At 43.3% G+C, this 17,847-nt stretch overlaps 1 protein-coding gene across 3 annotated transcripts in view; it reads right to left on the bottom strand.

Annotated features, from left to right (window-relative positions):
* UBR2 (ubiquitin protein ligase E3 component n-recognin 2) overlaps positions 1-6,418 on the bottom strand; it is a 57,519-nt gene extending 51,101 nt beyond the window's left edge. For 2 of the 3 annotated variants that reach the window (XM_064648331.1, XM_064648333.1), the window contains exons 1-2: positions 6,241-6,413; positions 814-1,073 (exon numbers count right to left, since the gene is read on the bottom strand). In XM_064648331.1, the coding sequence (XP_064504401.1) occupies positions 814-1,073; positions 6,241-6,318 (338 nt within the window). In that variant the 5' untranslated portion in view covers positions 6,319-6,413. Of the gene's footprint in view, positions 1-813; positions 1,074-6,240 lie in introns of all 3 variants that reach the window. The other variant, XM_064648332.1, reaches the window with a different exon arrangement.
* Between the last annotated feature and the right edge of the window lie 11,429 nt (positions 6,419-17,847).

The raw sequence follows: 17,847 nt of genomic DNA, 5'->3' as shown, positions 1-17,847 counted from the left end.
TTCAAACCCAAAAGGCCAGTTAGATATTATGTTTCTAGAAGATGAGAGCACTAGAAGATAGAATTCTTCCACAATCATTCTGCCCTTGTAAACAAAGGGGATGGAAACACAGACAAATAAATCGGTGAAATAAAAAAGACATTCCCCCCCACATCACCTCATCAAGTGTTCAAGCATCCCAGTGAATGGTAGAAACCATAGAAAATGGGAGAAATCTATGACAAAGAGGGTACAAACTAAACTTAACCTACAAACAGTTCAGAAAAGAGAAGATGAAAACAAACCTACAGCTAGTAATACAATGGCTTAAAACTGAAGATGTTTTTAAATATTTGTAGTTGGTTAGTAACTTCCTGTTCTCTTTCAATAAAAGTATTTTTAGAGAGATCTAGAGCCAGAGGTAGGGAAGGAACTAGAAGCTGGTATGCCTGTTTTAGCATCCAATGGATTGGTTTAACAGGTCATGGAAAGAGTCTAAAATACATCATTGACATTAACAGCTGATATTAAACACCCAAAATACATGCACATACACCTGCCCACTTACTTGTGATTAATGCCCTTAAATCATGCTGACAGGTCACCCCAACTACTTTCTTAACCTTCCATTTGTTTTGTACAGAAAACACTCTACATTACACTAATTAATATTTTTCCATTTACAAATCTGTAGTGTTAATTTTCCCCTGATCCCACTTGAATGAAACACTGCAAGGTTACTTTAAAAATACATTTGGGGTATTAACTTTCCATTAAGACAGTATATTCTTACTGAAAAACGTTCCATGACTTCACAATGTTAAGTTGAGCTACCTGCAAGAGTATGTAGGCTCTCCCACTTTAAAAACACGACCACAGAGATGGGAAGGTTTGTTTGCTTGCTCCAGCTTCGGAAAACCAAACGCAGGATCTTCTCCACAAAGATACCATTCCATTGGTCCCAGCAAAACGTGTTGTGCCAGCATGTCTTCTCTCTGAGGGGCAGGGTTAGGACCCCTGCAGTAAATTTTTGGTACATAATAGGCCAGATGCTGGTATACTTCTTTCTGAAGGTCGTTTGCTTGCAGCCATTTCTTTTAAATTAAAAGGAACGAGAACACAAATTCTTCATTAATAAAAATACCGAACACAGTTATATCCATCCGGATCATTTTATTTCTAAATCAAAAATCTAAAACGGCATTGCAAAACTAGAAAGCCATGCTTCCTTCAAAATGTTAAATCTAGATGATCACAAAAGGCAGGCATTAGGAAAGGAATAATTTGTTTCCCTGCTTGCACATTTTATCCTTATCACATACAAAATTCTTTTCAAAAATATAGAATTTAAGAGAAAAAAAATCATAAACATTTTCTTCCAGGATGCACAACCAGTAAAATGTCCCAACATTAGCAGTGACTTTTGGGATATGGCCTAGACTATGTTGGTTGCATTTCTCTGGAGTGCAGACAGATGCTGCCATTTGGGGATACAGAGGATCAGCAGAAGCCTCAGTTGGCAAGGAACAGACAGAGACAAAAAGTACATGAAGAATAACAAACACAGCATCAGGTTAGAGTCCATTCCTCACTTAATTTCAACAAATTACCTGTGAAAATGAGAGAGTTTTGGTTTCTCCTAGTTCCAAAATAACTTATCGGAATTCCTAGTTCAACTGTGACGCTAGATCCATGAATTCTTGCACTGAGTTTGTGTGGCAAGGTTTTGTTAGCAAGGGAGCTACAGGGGTGGCTTCCCTCATGTCCAACAGAGCCAACACCAGACGGCTCCAAGATGGACCCACTGCTGGCCAAGGCTGAGCCCACCCGAGATGGTGGCAGTACTTCTGCGATGACATATTTAAGGCAGGGGAGGTGGGAAAGAGCAATAGCAGCTAGGAGATGTGAGCAGGAATATGGGAAAGCAACAGCTCTGCAGACCCCAAGGTCAGTACAGAAGGGGGCAGAGGAGGTGCTCCAGGCACCAGAGATTGCCCTGCAGCCCATGGGGAAGGCCATGGTGAGGCAGCTGTGCCCCTCCAGAGCATGGAGGTCTGTGGTGGAGCTGATATCCACCTGCAGCCCCTGAGGGACCACACATCAAAGCAGCTGATGCCCAAAGGAAGCTGTGACCCCATGGGAAGCCAACATTGGAGCAGGCTCCTGGCAGGACCTGTGAACCCATGAGAGTGGAGCCCATGCTGGAGCAGGTTTGCTGGCAGGACTTGTGACCCCACAGGGTACTGGAAATGAAGGACTGCCCCCCATGGAAAAGGACTCATGCTGGAAAAGTTTGTGGAGGACTGTCTCCTGTGGGAGGGACCCCACACTGGAGCAGGGAAAGAGTGTGAGTAGTCTTCCCCCTGAGGAGGAAGGAGCGACAGAAACAACTTGTGAACTGACCACAACCCTCATTCCCAGTCCCCCTGCACTGCTGGGTGGGAGAAGGTAGGGAAAAAGTGGATGAAGTTGAGCCTGGGAAGAAGGAAGGAATGGGGGAAAGGCGTTATTAAGATTTGGTTTTATCTCTTATAACCTTACTCTGACTTGACTGGTGATGAGTCTGTTTTGCCCACGACAGTAACTGGTGAGTGATCTCTGCTGTCCTTATCTTGACCCATAAGTCCAGCTGAGGAGGGGAGTGAGAGTGGCTTTGGTTGGCACCCAGGGTCCAGCCAGGGTCAATCCACCCCAAGTCTCTTAGTCAATCAATTGTACAAAACCAATGTTGACAGTTTTTAAAAGGCATCAAACTACTGAACTGCCCTAAGCCACTGAAAAACTCACAGCTCCTCCTAGTTTCTTTTTCCCTTGTATACACACACAGAGTAAAAAAAAATCCTCTAGGACAACATTTGTTTTATTTCTGCCTTGTGGATTACAAATTTAGAAAGGTTTAAAATGTAAATTAAGACAGCAAGGTTTTTATAATAAACAAATGGGAGCAAGCACATACTGCAAGTGTCCACTGATTAAATCCTGTGTTACATAAACAGCCTTAGTGTGCCATTTCTCATTTTAAATATGACAAGCAGATGCCCCCTAGCAACTTTAGGAAAAGAATTCAGAATCAACCTAAAACTGTACATGAAAACCAAGAATTAATTATACCAAAATAAATGGGTTTAGTGATCCAATGTTACAGCTTGATTTACTCTGAATTATTTATAACTTACTCTAAAGAACTTATGTTTGAGACAACACAGTGGTAGTAAGCTCTTCAGGATACAGGCACACAGAGTCAGCAGAGCATCTGTGCCATTGCAGAGTGGCTGAATTTTTGCCTTTGTTTTAATATACTATTTTCAATTACTAGGTACATTTTCTAAAGTAGAACTCCATAGTTAAAAAAAAAACTAATTTGTCAGGGTGCTTTCCTCACTTCTCTTTTCCTAAGTTTGACTTCCTAAAATCATAATTGATCTGCTAAATCTTTCTATATTCATCCAGCTTGAAGGTCAAAGCCCAGATTTTTTTCAAGGAAATACATGGGAAAAGGTTGCCAAAAAGCCACAGGCAACAATCTAGAAGTTTACTTCTAGATAATCTCACCATTTCCACCAGGATTCCGAGAACTCCACACAGAAAAAAAAGAGGGGAAAAAAAAAGTAAAGTTTTCATTACTAAGAATTTGACTTTTTTCCCCCAGTTCATTAATCTTTTCCTCAACTTTCATCAGTTGTGCCAAATATCTACTACCACCAGGAACTGACCCAATCACACTAGCACTTAGTTTTTTCTATGATTTCCATTTACTAAGTTAATTTTTAGATTAGTTTTTTTGGCACATACTAGTTATTATATCTGCATTTTTTTCAGCAAAATATCTTTAACTCCAGCCTTTTAATTCAGCAGTACATTACTAATTTCCATCTAGAAAATAACACAGTGCATATTAGCTGCACTACAAGCTCAGACACATACCTAGCCAGAGAAAATTCTTGTTCCTCGAGTAAATGGCTTTCCCATCCCAAAAATTCTGGGAGTAGTGTCTGAAAGTTAGGTGTGGCAACACTGAACGTCATCACACTCAAATCTCTTTGTGGACCAGTTCCATACGCATAACTAAGCATACAGTTTTGAAAATCAGAACCTGGCTGAAATAATATTAGAAGGAAATCCAGGCTACTAGGACAAGGAAACAGATGGTACTCCAAGAGCTACCAGGAAGGCAACTCACAGTGCTGTTGTGCATATAAAACCGTTAAGAGAAATAAATACATATGCCCACCTATGTTGCACTGCCTTTCTAAATCGTTACCTGAGAAACACTGAACTCCAGAAAAACTACTCAAAACTTTGGAATTTGTTCTTTAACAAAAGCATTTTGCAGTTAGGCAAGTTTTCAATTATTATTTATTTGTCTGTCTTCTAGCCTGAAGTCACATGCAAGAAAAGGTAATGTTCTACTCGAGAGAAGAGAGGTTTTTATTAAAAAGGGAAGTGTATTCCTCCTCACTTCCTCCCTCCTCAGACTTACTGTCCTGCAGCAATTTTTAACTGCCCCAGAAAAAAAAAAAACCCAAACAAACCAAAAAGCACTAATCAAACAACATTTTACGTAAGTAAATATCTAATGGTCCATCAGCTTTTCTATTAAATCCACGAGTATCATAGTATTTCTACGTAAGAGATACTAGCAGAACAAAACATATAATACAAATAAGCCACAAAAAACTCAGGTCGCTGATTCAAAAGCTAAAAGGAACAATTTATGTTTTTCTTAGCTACACAAATAAATCCTTGCAATGTAGCGTCATGTTCTGTTACAAATAATGCATTTTTTGATCGCTGTTCTTTGGAAGTTTATCATTAAGGTGTTGCAAGGAGAAACTAAAGCCTTAAGTGCTGCAACTACTGCTTGGGGCTGGTATTGTTTTGTTAACAGTGGGCTATCAGGTAAGTAATGCAATCAGCAAAGGAGGCAGAAAAACCGTGTTAAAACCACATCATAGATTTGAGTGATAGATCTCAGAACTGGAGCTTGTGCTGGTGACGACAGAATAAAAATGAGAAAGAACTGACTATATTTAAGCTGGCACTTGAAACTAGAGTGAATTCCTAAATGTATTCCACTTGGTGCACATTTGGCTTTGGTTTAACTACAGTGTGACCCAAAAAAACATCTGCTATTCACACAGGCAAGGTAGTTTGGGTTTAATTTGGACTACTTTATAAACGCTTGATGGAATTATTTGGTTTGGGAAGGAAGACTAATCCTGGAGCTAAACTAGCTAGGATATAGCTAACTGTGCACATTTGCTCATCTAATCATACCTTTGTCTGCGCTGTAGATGTACCAGCATAATCTGAGGATAATCTGAATTATAACAGTCTTTTATTTTCATTTGGAAAGCAGCCAATGTAATTCCCATTGAAATACACACAGACAGCTCTTCAGGGTTTTAGCCTACAGATATGCACATGAGCAGTCTCTGTATTTTAATATCTATGTCCAGTTCCTCAAATGCACAAGCGTCTATAGGAACAGACGTTTATGCCAGAAACAAAAGTTTCTCTGAAAACTTTACCCTTGAGACTGCGTTTCTCTTCTCTTTCAACTACTCCTTGTAAAAGCAGGAAAAGTATATCAACAGAAGTAGATTGCTTCCAACTCAGCATATTCTATGATTCCATGAAATGCTACACTGATTTTACTAACATTTTCTCTACAGACATCCCATTCTAATGGTCCTAAGATTAACTACTTCAAGATTTTGCCAGAACTGTGTCTTAAATAGCGGGGGGGGCGGGGGAAGGAAGAATCCTGTAATGACTTTTCAACGCTGTAAAGCCTATTTGGGGTCAGACGTGCATCTGAATTAACAGCAAGGGAGGAGAATCTCCGGCCGAGAGAGGAGAAAGGGCAGCAAAGGAGGTAGAGGAAAGGAACTTGAGGAAGAGGTGAAGGAAGGGGCGAGATGCCCGGCTGCCCTGGCAGGGGACGGCCACGGCCAGGCAGCTTCCAGGGAGCCACCTGCGCCAGCCGGCACAACAGGAAAAGCTGGCTGCTCGCTGCCATGGATTTCGGCTGCTGCAATAGCGACGCTGGCGACAACAGCGGGCTAAGGGCACGGCGGGACGCCGCTGCCAGCCGAGGGTGCCCGCACAGCCAACCTGGGCAGGGACACCCCCCCTCGAAGAGCCTGCTCGCCCCCGGGAGCGGCCTCGCCCCGGCCCTGGGAATGGCCCCCCCAAGGCCGGTGCCTCCCGCGGCCTCCGAGCCCCCGCTCCCTCCCCGCGCCGGGCCCGCCGCCTCACCACGGCGATCTCCTCGGCGGAGCACTCCAGCAGGCTCTTGTCAATGGCCTGCACCTCCGCCTCCAGCTCCGCCGCCATCTTCTCCTCGCTGCTGCCCCTGCCCCGCTCCGCCGAGGCCGAGGCCGGGACAGCCGGAACGGGGCCCGGGCGGCCGCCCAGCCCGGGGAACACACACTTCCGCCCCGCCCCCCGCGTCACCGCCCGCCGCGCCGCGTTCTGGGGGCTGCAGTCCTGCCCCGCGCTCTGGGGGCCGCGGTCCTAACCCCGCGTTCTGGGGGCCGCGGTCCTAACCCCGCGTTCTGGGGGCCGCGGTCCTGCCCCGCGTTCTGGGGGCCGCGGTCCTGCCCCGGTGCCGCTCCGCCGGGACGCGGCGCCCAGCCTGAGCGGGACCGCCTGCCCTGCTCGCCTCGCAGAATCACAGGAGTCAGGCTGAAAAGGTCCACTGTGGGTCATCTGGGCCAACCTCCCTGCTCAAGCAGGGGCATCCTAGAGCACATGGCACAGGATTGCATCCAGGCAGTTACTGAGTATCTCCGGTGAGGGAGACTCCACAACCTCTCTGGGCAATCTGTTCCAGTGCTTGGCCACCCATACAGTAAAGAAGTTCTTCCTCATGTTCAGGTGGAACTTCCTGTGCATCAGTTTCTCCCTGTTGCCTCGTCCTATTGCTTAGCACCACTGAGAAGAGCCTGGCACCCTCCTTTCAGATAACGTAGACACATTGATGAGGTCCCTTCTCAGTCATCTTCTCTTGAGGCTGAACAGGCCCATCTCCTCAGCCCTTCTTCATGATAGATGCTCCAGGCCCTTAATCATCTTCATAGCCCTCTGCTGGACTGGCTCCAGGAGCTCCATGTCCCTCTTGTACTGAGGAGCCCAGAACTGGACACAGTACTCTAGGTGAGGCCTCACTAGGACTGAGTAGAGGGACGGATCACCTTCCTCAACTTGCTGGCAACGCTCTTCCTAATGCATCCCAGGATACCACTGGCCTTCCTGGCCACAGGGGCACACTGCTGGCTCGTGGACAGCTTGTTGTACACCAGGATCCCCAGCCTGTTGTCCCCTAGCCTCCCCCACTGCAAAGCAATGCCTGGGACTGGGGGCATCTTTGGTCCAGCTGGCAAAGCTGGGTGCCCCCCACAACTGAAGCGCCTGTGTCAGCACTGCCCGTGGGTGAGGGGGTGGCAAGGGCTTCCCGGGAGGCCCCTGTGCCCTGTGCACAGGTGTAAAGAAAATAAATCAGTAAATTACAAGAATCTGGCAACTACAGCTTTAGGACAAATGTAACTAAATACCAAAAGCTATAAATCTTGTTGCTCAGACAAGCCCCTGCCCTGGCTCCCAGAGGGCCACCCAAGCTGTGGCGTCACTTCCTCACCCAAGTAGGAATCCAGGTGACTTAAAACAAGTCACCACCAACAAACCCAGCAATCATCCTCTCTAACTCCATTTCAGCTCATACAGGCTTGGCATCTTACAAGGCCTTTCCGAAAACCTGTTGTACCACTGCGATACCCACGGGCTTGCCTTGCACCTCTGTAATTACAGCTGAGCCCAAACCAAGCAGACGTGTCTGACCATGTGTGCAGCCATGGGGCACCTGAGTGCTGGCTGCTGGAGCCATGCTGAGGTTTAAAAACACACCTTCCTTTGCTTGCTGGCAACTTCTGTGTGGACCTAAGTGTCATGCACAAACTAAATACCATTTCCACCTCGCATCCCCTGTCAGCCTTCACGGCTGGGATAAAGACCCACCCAGCAGGAGCCTACCCCAACAAATCCTGTTGAGGAAGTCTCTGCTCCAGAGAATTTACACTTCCAAAACTAGACAATGCATGGGAGAGGAATAAAGAGGCAGGAAAGACAAACCAAATTATAACTGCCTGCAGTACCAGCCAAAGGCGGCCATAAATGTTACCTTTGCCAAATAGTACTAAGTTACAGCAAAACTCTGCATTGAAAGCGAGTTCCACTTCTTGTCTTATATTCCTTAACAATTTTTCATTCTCATAGTGAGTTGCATATTTGCTTTTTCCCTTTTTCGTCTCCTTTCTTCTTCCTTCTCCTCATTCTCCCCTCAAATAATAATTTACATATCGGGCTTCCCAAGGGAGATACCTTATATCTGTCCAAGTAGAAACAAAACATCTATGGCCATATGTTGATATAAGAAGGGCGATGGGCTGTGTGCCATCTCCTGGCTACTCTCCGGGAGATTGAACGCTCAGTGCATCAGAGGGCAGCACCCTGCACTCCTGTGTTACTCACACCATGTAAGCACTTGTTTATGAAACCTCAAGGGTTTATAAATCATCACATTGACTTACACACTGGGTTTGGGAGTTTTGGGGAATTCTGAAATGATGGAAACACACATACTTCTGGAAAGACTCATTGCAAGAACAGAAAAAAGGTGGGTTTAGCCTGTGCTATGAGGGAATCACAGAATGGTAAAAGGATAGAGAATATTAATTTCACCTTCTAATATTCTAAGAATAAGGATAATTTCCTTTTGTATGTACCCTTACTATATGCAGGGTACTTATATGTACAGGTATACATATTTTTACTGTATTCATTTTTATCTCGTTTGTCACTTTTTAACTAATCGTTCTTAAAACACAGAAAATAATTATATATTCCTTAGAAGATCAGTAAAGCCCACGCTGCTTCTCATTCATGCACTGTTGATGCCTAAAGAATACAGAACACGGCGCTTCTTTGGAACATGGCACAGGGTGAAAGATGGCTGTATGACTTAATTGTTTCTCTTTCAGGGCTGCATGAAGAAAACGTTAGAAAAATTCTGAGATTTAGTAATGTGAAAGGCATCTTATTTTACCTTAGAGAAGTGGGCAACCCAAACAGAAATTAGACTGCAAAGCCATTATTTCAATATGAGCATAACAACTTCCTGGGTATCTTTTTTTACAACTCGTGGTAGAATTTTCTGTAACTTTCAGCCTGTGCCATTAACTTCATAAGCAAAGATATTATTCAAATTCAGGAATAATAATTAAGGTTGAGGAGACTGTCTTTATCTTCTGCCAAAAAGTCTAACTCTTCCTAGGTTTATTATCAGATAGAAACTGAAGAAAAGAAATTCAGAAAATTTAATGTTTCAGCAGGGTTAATATTAAATCTTTATAGCATTTTTCTGCTCTAGCTGAGAGGTTTCTGGATCTCACTTTGCTTTCAAACACACAAGATAGCCCACAGAATCCTACAGACTATGGTTATGAAAGATGCATATGTCATTTATATCTATTTCACCTCCTGACTTGTCTGTTTAAGCACTGCTTACCTCTGCCATTAAAAGAAAAAAAAAAGAAAATAAAAAGTAACCAAATTTGGTACTTTGACTGGGGATCAATTAACTAAATCAAGGTCCAGTATTTTTAATAAATGCTGCATCCATTAAGAACACAATGTAAATATGTGTTGTGGTTTAACCCCAGCCACCAGTCAAGCCCCACACTGCGACTCACTTGCTCCCCCACTAGCACAATCAGGGAGGTAAAAGCTAGATAAATGGGTTCAGATAAAGACAGTTTAATAGGGAAAGCAAAAGCCATGTGCACAAACAAAGAAAACCAAGGAATTAATTCACTGCTTCCCATGGGCAGTCAGGCGTTCAGCCATCCCCAGGAGAGCAGGGCTCCATCACACGTAATGGTTACTTGGGAAGACATATGTCATTATTCCAAATGTTCCCCCTTCTTGCTTCTTCCCCCCAGCTTTATATATGGAGTGTGATGTCATATAGTCTGGAATATCCCTTTGGTCAGCTGGGGTCACCTGTCCCGGCTGTGTCTCTTCCCAGCTTCCCATGCACCCTCAAGCATGGCAGTGCAAAAAGTAGAAAAGCCCTGGGCTCTGCACAAGCCCTGCTCAGCAATAACAAAATCATCTCTATATTATCAACCCTGTGTTCCGCACAAATCCAAAACACAGCCCCATACTAGTCACTGTGAAGTGAAAACTACCCCAGCCAAAACCAGCACAATAGGCACAACTGAGAAAACATTAATTCTCACAGTGGAGAGCGATTGTTTCGTTTTAAAAACTGTTTTAGAAGGTACTAATGGATCATCCACTAGAAGACTTCCTCTTGATGCGACAGAAGTCACCTGTGGCAGCCAAGCTGAAGCCTGACTTTTGATAGAGGAAGGACCTCCAAACAGAGCATGCTCGAAAGAGGCGCTCGGCTTACAGTAACTATTGTCATCTTGGCTGAGTACTGCTTGAATGTGATCATCTTCAGGGCCTGTTGCATTTGCAAATAGGAATGGATGAAATTGTAAGGTAAAAGGATGTTAGGGTGAATTTTTAGTGGCTGGTTTGCTGGCGTGTTCACTGTACCTTAGATGCAGTCGATTTGACATCACTGTATTAATTTGAATGTAAATAGAAAAACATTGCATATCTAGACTGCAGGGATAGATGTCTTCTTTATAGACTCAGAAAAATAAAATGCTATTTAATTTTCCCCACATCAAGGGAGTTTTCTGGCAATCATTATGAAAGGTGAGTCTTGTGAGAAGGATGTTTCTATTCTCTGTGAAAGGTTCATCTAGTACAGTTTAAAAAAAAATTTTAAAAACACTCATTTCCTTGTCTGTTCCCTAAAACAATGCTGCACTTGTAACTTAATTTTGAGGTTTAACTATTAAAGCAAATGATCAGCATTTTGCTGCATGAAGTTGATATTGCATATCTGTATCTAAAATCATCCCTTTGCAAAGACATTTGTATCTCTTAAATCTTCCCTAAGTCAGCAACCCTATCCACCAAATAAAGCATGTATCTAAGTGCAGGATTCAGGTTTATATTTTCAGTAACAGTAATTTTGATAGAACTGTTTGCTTAGCAGATACAGAATGGCCAAAGTAGTGATTTTTACATAGCAAATATAATTTTTAAAGCCATTATCATTTACATGGTTTCCCTCCCTTCCTCTTCAGCGCCGGATGAGGTAGGTTTGTAGTTACCATCTCCTTCATCGTCTTAAGATAAATTCAGATGGTAATTCTTTTATTTCTGTACTGCCAGTTCCAATGACAAATTACGCTGACCAAAATAGAATTTTGCCTGTGATAATGTTAATTAAAAGATGAATTGTGAATGAGGTGAACAATGACACCCAGTACTTGGTGGATTGATAAGACATAGTTCACTAAGCAAGACATTATTCAGAACAAAAGAGCACACGGTAATCTGCAAACACAGATTATTTTAGGAATTTGGTTCAGAATTAGAGTATTAAAAATACTATCTGACAAACTGTAGGCGATTCTTTGTTCCTCTGAGGCACTAGTGCTATAATATCAGCCCTTTTAGCAATAAATCAGATTAAGCTTATTTCTTTTCCCTGCTTTGTCTTTGCATGAGCTTAGATTATAGGTGTATAATATTCTAAACATGATGTCAAGAAAAATTATTTAAAAAGAAGATACGTAAAGCGGAGCATATTGCATAATAACAGTGAACACAGGAGGCATAATGAAAGCATAAAGATACTGTGGCCATCTTCCCGTCTGGTGAATGCTCTCTGCAAGTCTAGCAAAGGCAGTTACATAACTGATTTTTATTGCATTAGGCAACAGCAATATTGCTAAGAAAACCAGTGTGCAGAATTAGAAAGCTTCTTCCACAGTGGAAATGAAGAAGAAAGACAGAGGAAGGGTCCTCTCTTAACATCCAGTAAGAAAGCAGGGCAAGAGGATGTGCATCTTCATTAGCGGATCATGTCAGGGTGACAACAATGATTTATTCTCATCACGCAGTGCCTTAGAAAAAATACAGTGCCAACTCAGTCCATGATAATTTCACTCCTTTCTGCACTGTAATATGTCAACAGTCTAGAGCTCAAGCTGGTAAGTTAAAATGCCAACCTTTAAAAGAGATTTACCAGGAGCTAAGATAATAGTCTGTAATGAGTTGCACGGGGCGGGGGGGGGGGGGGGGGAATTAACATGGGAGCAAAGGAAAAAAACCACACGCACAAAAATGTGCCTGATCTCATCTGTTTTCACTGTAAATTCAGAACACTGCTAGTGTGTATTTAGACATAGCAGTTAATACAGGCCAGGGGATAAACAGATCGAGAGCAGCACTGCCAAGAAAGACTTGGGGGTGCTGGTGGATGAGAGGTTGGACATGACCCAGCAATGTGCACTGGCAGCCCAGAAAGCCAATCCTGTCCTGGGCTGAAAAGCAGTGTGGCCAGCAGGGTGAGGGAGGGGATTCTGCTCCTCTACTCTCCTCTGGTGAGACTGCACTCTGAGCACTACTCTGCATCCAGCTCTGGGTTCCCCAGCACAGGAAGGATATAGACCTGTTGGAGGGAGACCAGAGGAGACAACCAAGATGATTAGGGGGATGGAGCACCTCTCCTATGAGGAAAGGCTGAGAAAACTGGGTTTGTTCAGCCTGGAAGAGAAGGCTTCGGGGTGACCTAATTGCAGCCTCACAGTACCTGAAGGGAAACTACAAGAAAGATGGAGAGGGACTTTTTACAAGGGCATATAATGATAGGACAAGAGGGAATGGCTTTAAACTGAGAGTAGGTTTAGATTAGATATTAAGAAGAAACTTTTTACTGTGAGGGTGGTGAGGCACTGGAAGAGGTTGCCCAGAGAAGTTGTGGATGTCCCATCCCTGGAAGTGTTTAAGGCCCTGTTGGATGGAGCTCTGAACAACCTGGTCTAGTGGAAGGTGTCCCTGTCTAAGGCAGGGGGTTTTGAACTAAATGATCTTTAATGTGCCTTCCAACCCAAACCATTCTATGATTTTATGATACAAAGAGGTTGGTAAGCTAGTACCAAGAAAGCCTACGCTTCTGACACAGGGGTGGTCAGCTTTGACACCTAGGAAAGTAGAAGCACCACTTGAAATTTATGCTGCAGCTAACGCCCTTCCGCCTCGCTTACTTACTTATGCCGATGAACATACAGGCTTCTGTTGCAACCTTCCCCTTTGCAGGCCTTACTTTCATGTGGTTGACTATTTTTCAAGCTTGAACAAACTTAATTATTCTTGAGACTTCTGCCACTTAGGTTTGTGTGGCAAACAAAGTGACAGGAAGGGGGGTATAAAGAGAGGCAACCACACATATGAACTGTAATTACTGATGCTGTGTTGCTGTAGGATCAGACCTTTAAAACCCCCTGCACTAAGAAAGTGCAGTGAGGATATTTGGCATGAACGGCAGCGCAAGGAAGTGCACTGTCAAAGTTCGGAGACTCCAACCTGTTACAGCGGGGGTAGGATGCGGTGAAGTAGGCAGGTCAAGCAGTCCTCCTGAGCCATGCCAGCTCTGGTGGCTCCCTGCCGGAGCCTTGCTTTTCCTTGCTGTTCCCTGATGTGGGCGCTGGGTGGCGGCACGCCGCGCGGGCACGGCGGTGCAGAACTCTCTCCCGCCGCTTCCACTCCAGCCCTCCCAGCTCCCACTCCCTCCAGGGTGCAACCGGAAGGGTGTCGGGGGTGGGACGGGAGGAGCCATGCGACTTCACTTTTCTTTCCCCCCCCCTCTCAAATAAGGCTTTAACTGCTTAGTGGCTGACATTTAAGGAAATTCAAGACATTTTTTGGAATGAGTCAGGTGTTAGAAGCCCGGGGGCCATGGATAGGGCTTTGGGTGGTAGGGGAGGCAGGAGAGGGAGAGAAGCACAAGCGGCGAAGGAGTCGCCCGCAGAGATGGATGGCAGGATGAGTGCTGCAGTCTTCCTCTGGCAGAAGAAACTGGAGCAACCTCCTCTAGCAAGGCCCTGCGTACAGCACTGCAGAGGAGCTTCTGGGTGCCATGAGCAGCTGGGCACCCCGATGGTGACACTCAATGACATTCCTTGTTCTCTGCTGATAGACACCAGAACTGATACCAAACTCTGGAGGAAGAGTTCTTGGCTCTGTCTGAAGCCACATTTACGTGCAGTTACACAGGGGAGGCACAAAGGAAACAGGAACGTATAGCCACAAGGAAAAGCAGGGAGGATGAAAGATTTATCTGGGAATATGAAAATGCTTTGGACAAGTGAACTAACTCTTCTTTTCCCCTTCATTCACACAACGGAGCAATTTTAAATTAGAACAGGTTGTAACAGATTTAATTTAGATCACCATGGTGCCTTCTATAATGCTACAGCATTTTCTAGTTTATCTTTTTTCCCTGATTCTAAAGGGCTAAACAGTTTTTAAACTGTGGATTTGTTATAGAATGTATGTCTGCTAGACAGTCCTACCCAATTAGAAAATTTTTACTGCACCGTGATTAATTTTGTTAGATAAAACTACTGAAATACAACTGAAAGTAGAAATAAAAAGCATTTCAGTGCTGTACAGCCATGATTTACTCTTCAGAGATGCATTTAACGCTGTCTCCGGCAGAACAGCTTCATCCATTTTCCAAACATTCATTTGTTTATTTCAAGATTAGTCTCAGTTATAAACAGACATTAAATCACCTCCAGGCTCTAATACATTGTAATGAAGTATTGTAAACCATGTAGTATGTTGGTTTAAACAATGTAATCAGAAAGCAACAAAACCATTTTCTCCTGGTTCTTGCTGGCTCCCTGACTTCTTCTGTCTGTTCAAAGAAAAGTTGTTTTTAGTCTGTAAATGTCAAGGTCACTCAGAGGTCAAGTTTGTGCTTTTGAGTCGTGGTTCCTTTCAGGTTATTGGCTTTGTTTTATTACTGAAAGGAACCATCCATTTTGGCATATAGAGCAAAGAAGTCATGTAATCCTATTAAATACAAAACCAACATGTACAAATAATGGTGAGGGTTTGACAATCACACAAAAGCCCCCTTTTTCTGCCCACGGTTAAGCCTGCACTGAGTAATTAATGGTCCTTCTATGAGCCTGTCTACAGCGGGAAAACTGCCTAACTAGTTTTCAAAACACTTGCTCGAAAACTGGCTGAGAGCTCCTTTTAGGCAAGCTGGCATCTTTCTACTGCCATGCTCAGGAATGGGAGGAGGACAGAAGCAGCTACCTCTCACCCTCCCTCTCAGAGCAGAACATGGCACAGAAGGAGACAGGCACAATCCTAGGCAGAGGATCCTTAGAAACTGACTTAATTAACAAAAAAGAGGGAGGGAAGCATCTGTAGAGAGTTAAGGATAAAAGGAGGTACTTTAAGGTATTAGAAAAGAAACTTGCTTTGTTGGCAGCAGAGAAAAGTGGAAAGCAGGGGTTACTGCATGCAAATGGAGATGTAACTGGATCATTATGTACTGGGCACAAAATCTAAGACATAAAAAATTAACAACAAATAGCTCACTGATTTCCCTATGAAGAATATTTATGCATAGTGCAAGGTCAGTAGAAGAAAAAATTAGGAAGAGGAAATAAGGTATAATCAGAGTTTAAAATGGAGCAAAGAAAGTGTAGGGTGATTTAAAGAAAACTGTCCTCAAAATGGTATCTACACAGAGATAACTGAGGGAAAATGCTGAGGATTTTTGTGGTCAATTAGTTACGACCAGATGTGAAAAACGGACTTGCAATGTTGCCTGTTGTGCTTGTCACTTCTCTGATGACAGTCAACTACAGTATGTGAAAACAACCGAGGACTGCAAACCCCAGTCTTCACAAACAACATTCATAACACTATTTTCACATCCCTCAGACAAGCATATAGGTTATCACAACTTTAAAATCTCTGTCTGCTGGCAAGACAAAACATTACCATGCTAGAGTGTATGCAAACATGTGAACTGACTGGATCTATTACTAATAAAGAGAGATGTGCTGACGGAGAGTGGAGATAGCAATTGCAGATAAGATGAAGAACTGCATGAAACATAGGAAGGAGCTGCAGAAATAAACACCAAGCCAGACATACAAATGCATATAACAAACATTACAGAAGTGGGAAACAGAGAAATCTATATTACCCAGATTGTGAAACAAGCCTTAAAAAAGACCAGACAGTAAAAGTTTCTGGCCTATCATATTGCAAGGACAGATAGACAATAAAGATGCTTGGAGCTTAAGTGTGGAACAAGTCCAAGATCTTCAGATAGTCTTCTAATAGGAAGAGAAAACACTGGCACACCACTAGGGAAGGACCTCCACGCAGGACTGCTCCTTAAACACAGACTCAATAGGTTTTTGGCAGACACTTCAGAGAGAACGGCCTCTAATGGCGTAGTCTTAAAACAAGTCTGGAAGAAGCCTGGGTTTGCTTCCTGGGTTGAGCATATTTTAAGAAGGCCACAAGTTCTGTATGAGTAATTAGGGCTGAATATATTTTTCTGTCCTCCTTTGTTCCCAGCACATCATTCAAGTAGTGCAAAGAAAGTGAAATACACCCACAACTCCTCATCTGGGGATTTCCTCAACTGATATACAATTGATATATAATTAGCTCCTTTGCCCCTCTCTGGGGTACAGAGGAATTATCAGTGCCTCAATCTTCTGTTAGATTAGTCAGATGGTGTGGGACTCAAAACAAAAATCCATGGAGCTGTACTTGTCCTCCCAAGGGGGTTTAGAGGAGATGTTGGCATGATAAAAGGACACATAAGCTGTAAAATATATACCCAGAGAAACACAAATGCATGCCTTGTCATTGTTAGAATTGCTGAATAAAGTTAAATGGATTCTGCAGACCAACACATCAACTAAACCAATTTGAGAAACCTCTTTTCCCTCCCTGTATTTCATCAAACTTTTCCAGCAAGCTAGCAATGCTGCAGGTACTGCAGACTAAGAGATGAGTCTTCTGGTCCCTAGGTTATCAAGCCATCATTAATGGGTTCACAGGGAGCTCTCAGATATGGAAGAACAAGTTGGTACTACTCATGGTTAGAAGAAAACTTTGGAGAGCTTTTATATGAAAATTCCACACTTTAGTGACTCCGAAGAGAGTCTCTCCTTTTTCACATCTGAAAACAATCGCATGCCAAATTTGCACCATTACCTCTCTTCTCAACAGAACAGACCCAAAAGTCTGAGACCTTTAGTCTCACAGACCTAAGCTTGCATCTGGAGCACTACAGGATATTTTTTAGGGATCCCCTAATTTCCCATCTTCCATATTTGTTTGGAGACTCACAGGCCATTTAAATGCAATGGAGATAGTTTCTTCATCTCTAGAAGCAAAATTTGTCCATCAGAAAGACATCACATACTTATGTATTCCTGGGTTTACTTGTCATCTGCTCCCCTTCAGCTGCTGCTGGCAAAACTCTAAGCTATAGAGCAAATTGGTTTCCCTCTACTATTGTTAGCCTGCTTTATAATGGGTCTCTTGCAGTTCCCTGTCTCACTGCAGTTTTACAGTAACTCCACTGCATTTTCTGCTTTCTGTTCCTTAGTGCAGCTCTCACCTCCTCAAGTGTTTTGGGGGGACCAAACAGAAACACTAACACAGAAATGTAAAGGATCTTGTCTTCTACTGTAAGTGCATTTCCATCACTGTAAAAATGTGAAACAATACAGCTTATTTCAATTTGATGATGTAAAGTGCCTTACATCACTATAAACAGAATATACTGTATATATATTGGATATACAGTATGAGTCTAGCCATGTTGGTTAATAGCATTTTTAAATCTTGACAGCTGTATCCTTACAGTTTAAATGCATCTCTGCC

This window comes from Pseudopipra pipra, chromosome 3 (assembly GCF_036250125.1).
Source record: "Pseudopipra pipra isolate bDixPip1 chromosome 3, bDixPip1.hap1, whole genome shotgun sequence".
NCBI lineage: Eukaryota > Metazoa > Chordata > Aves > Passeriformes > Pipridae > Pseudopipra > Pseudopipra pipra.
Note: the sequence above shows the minus strand (reverse complement) of the source record. Positions and strands in the feature narration are given on the sequence as shown.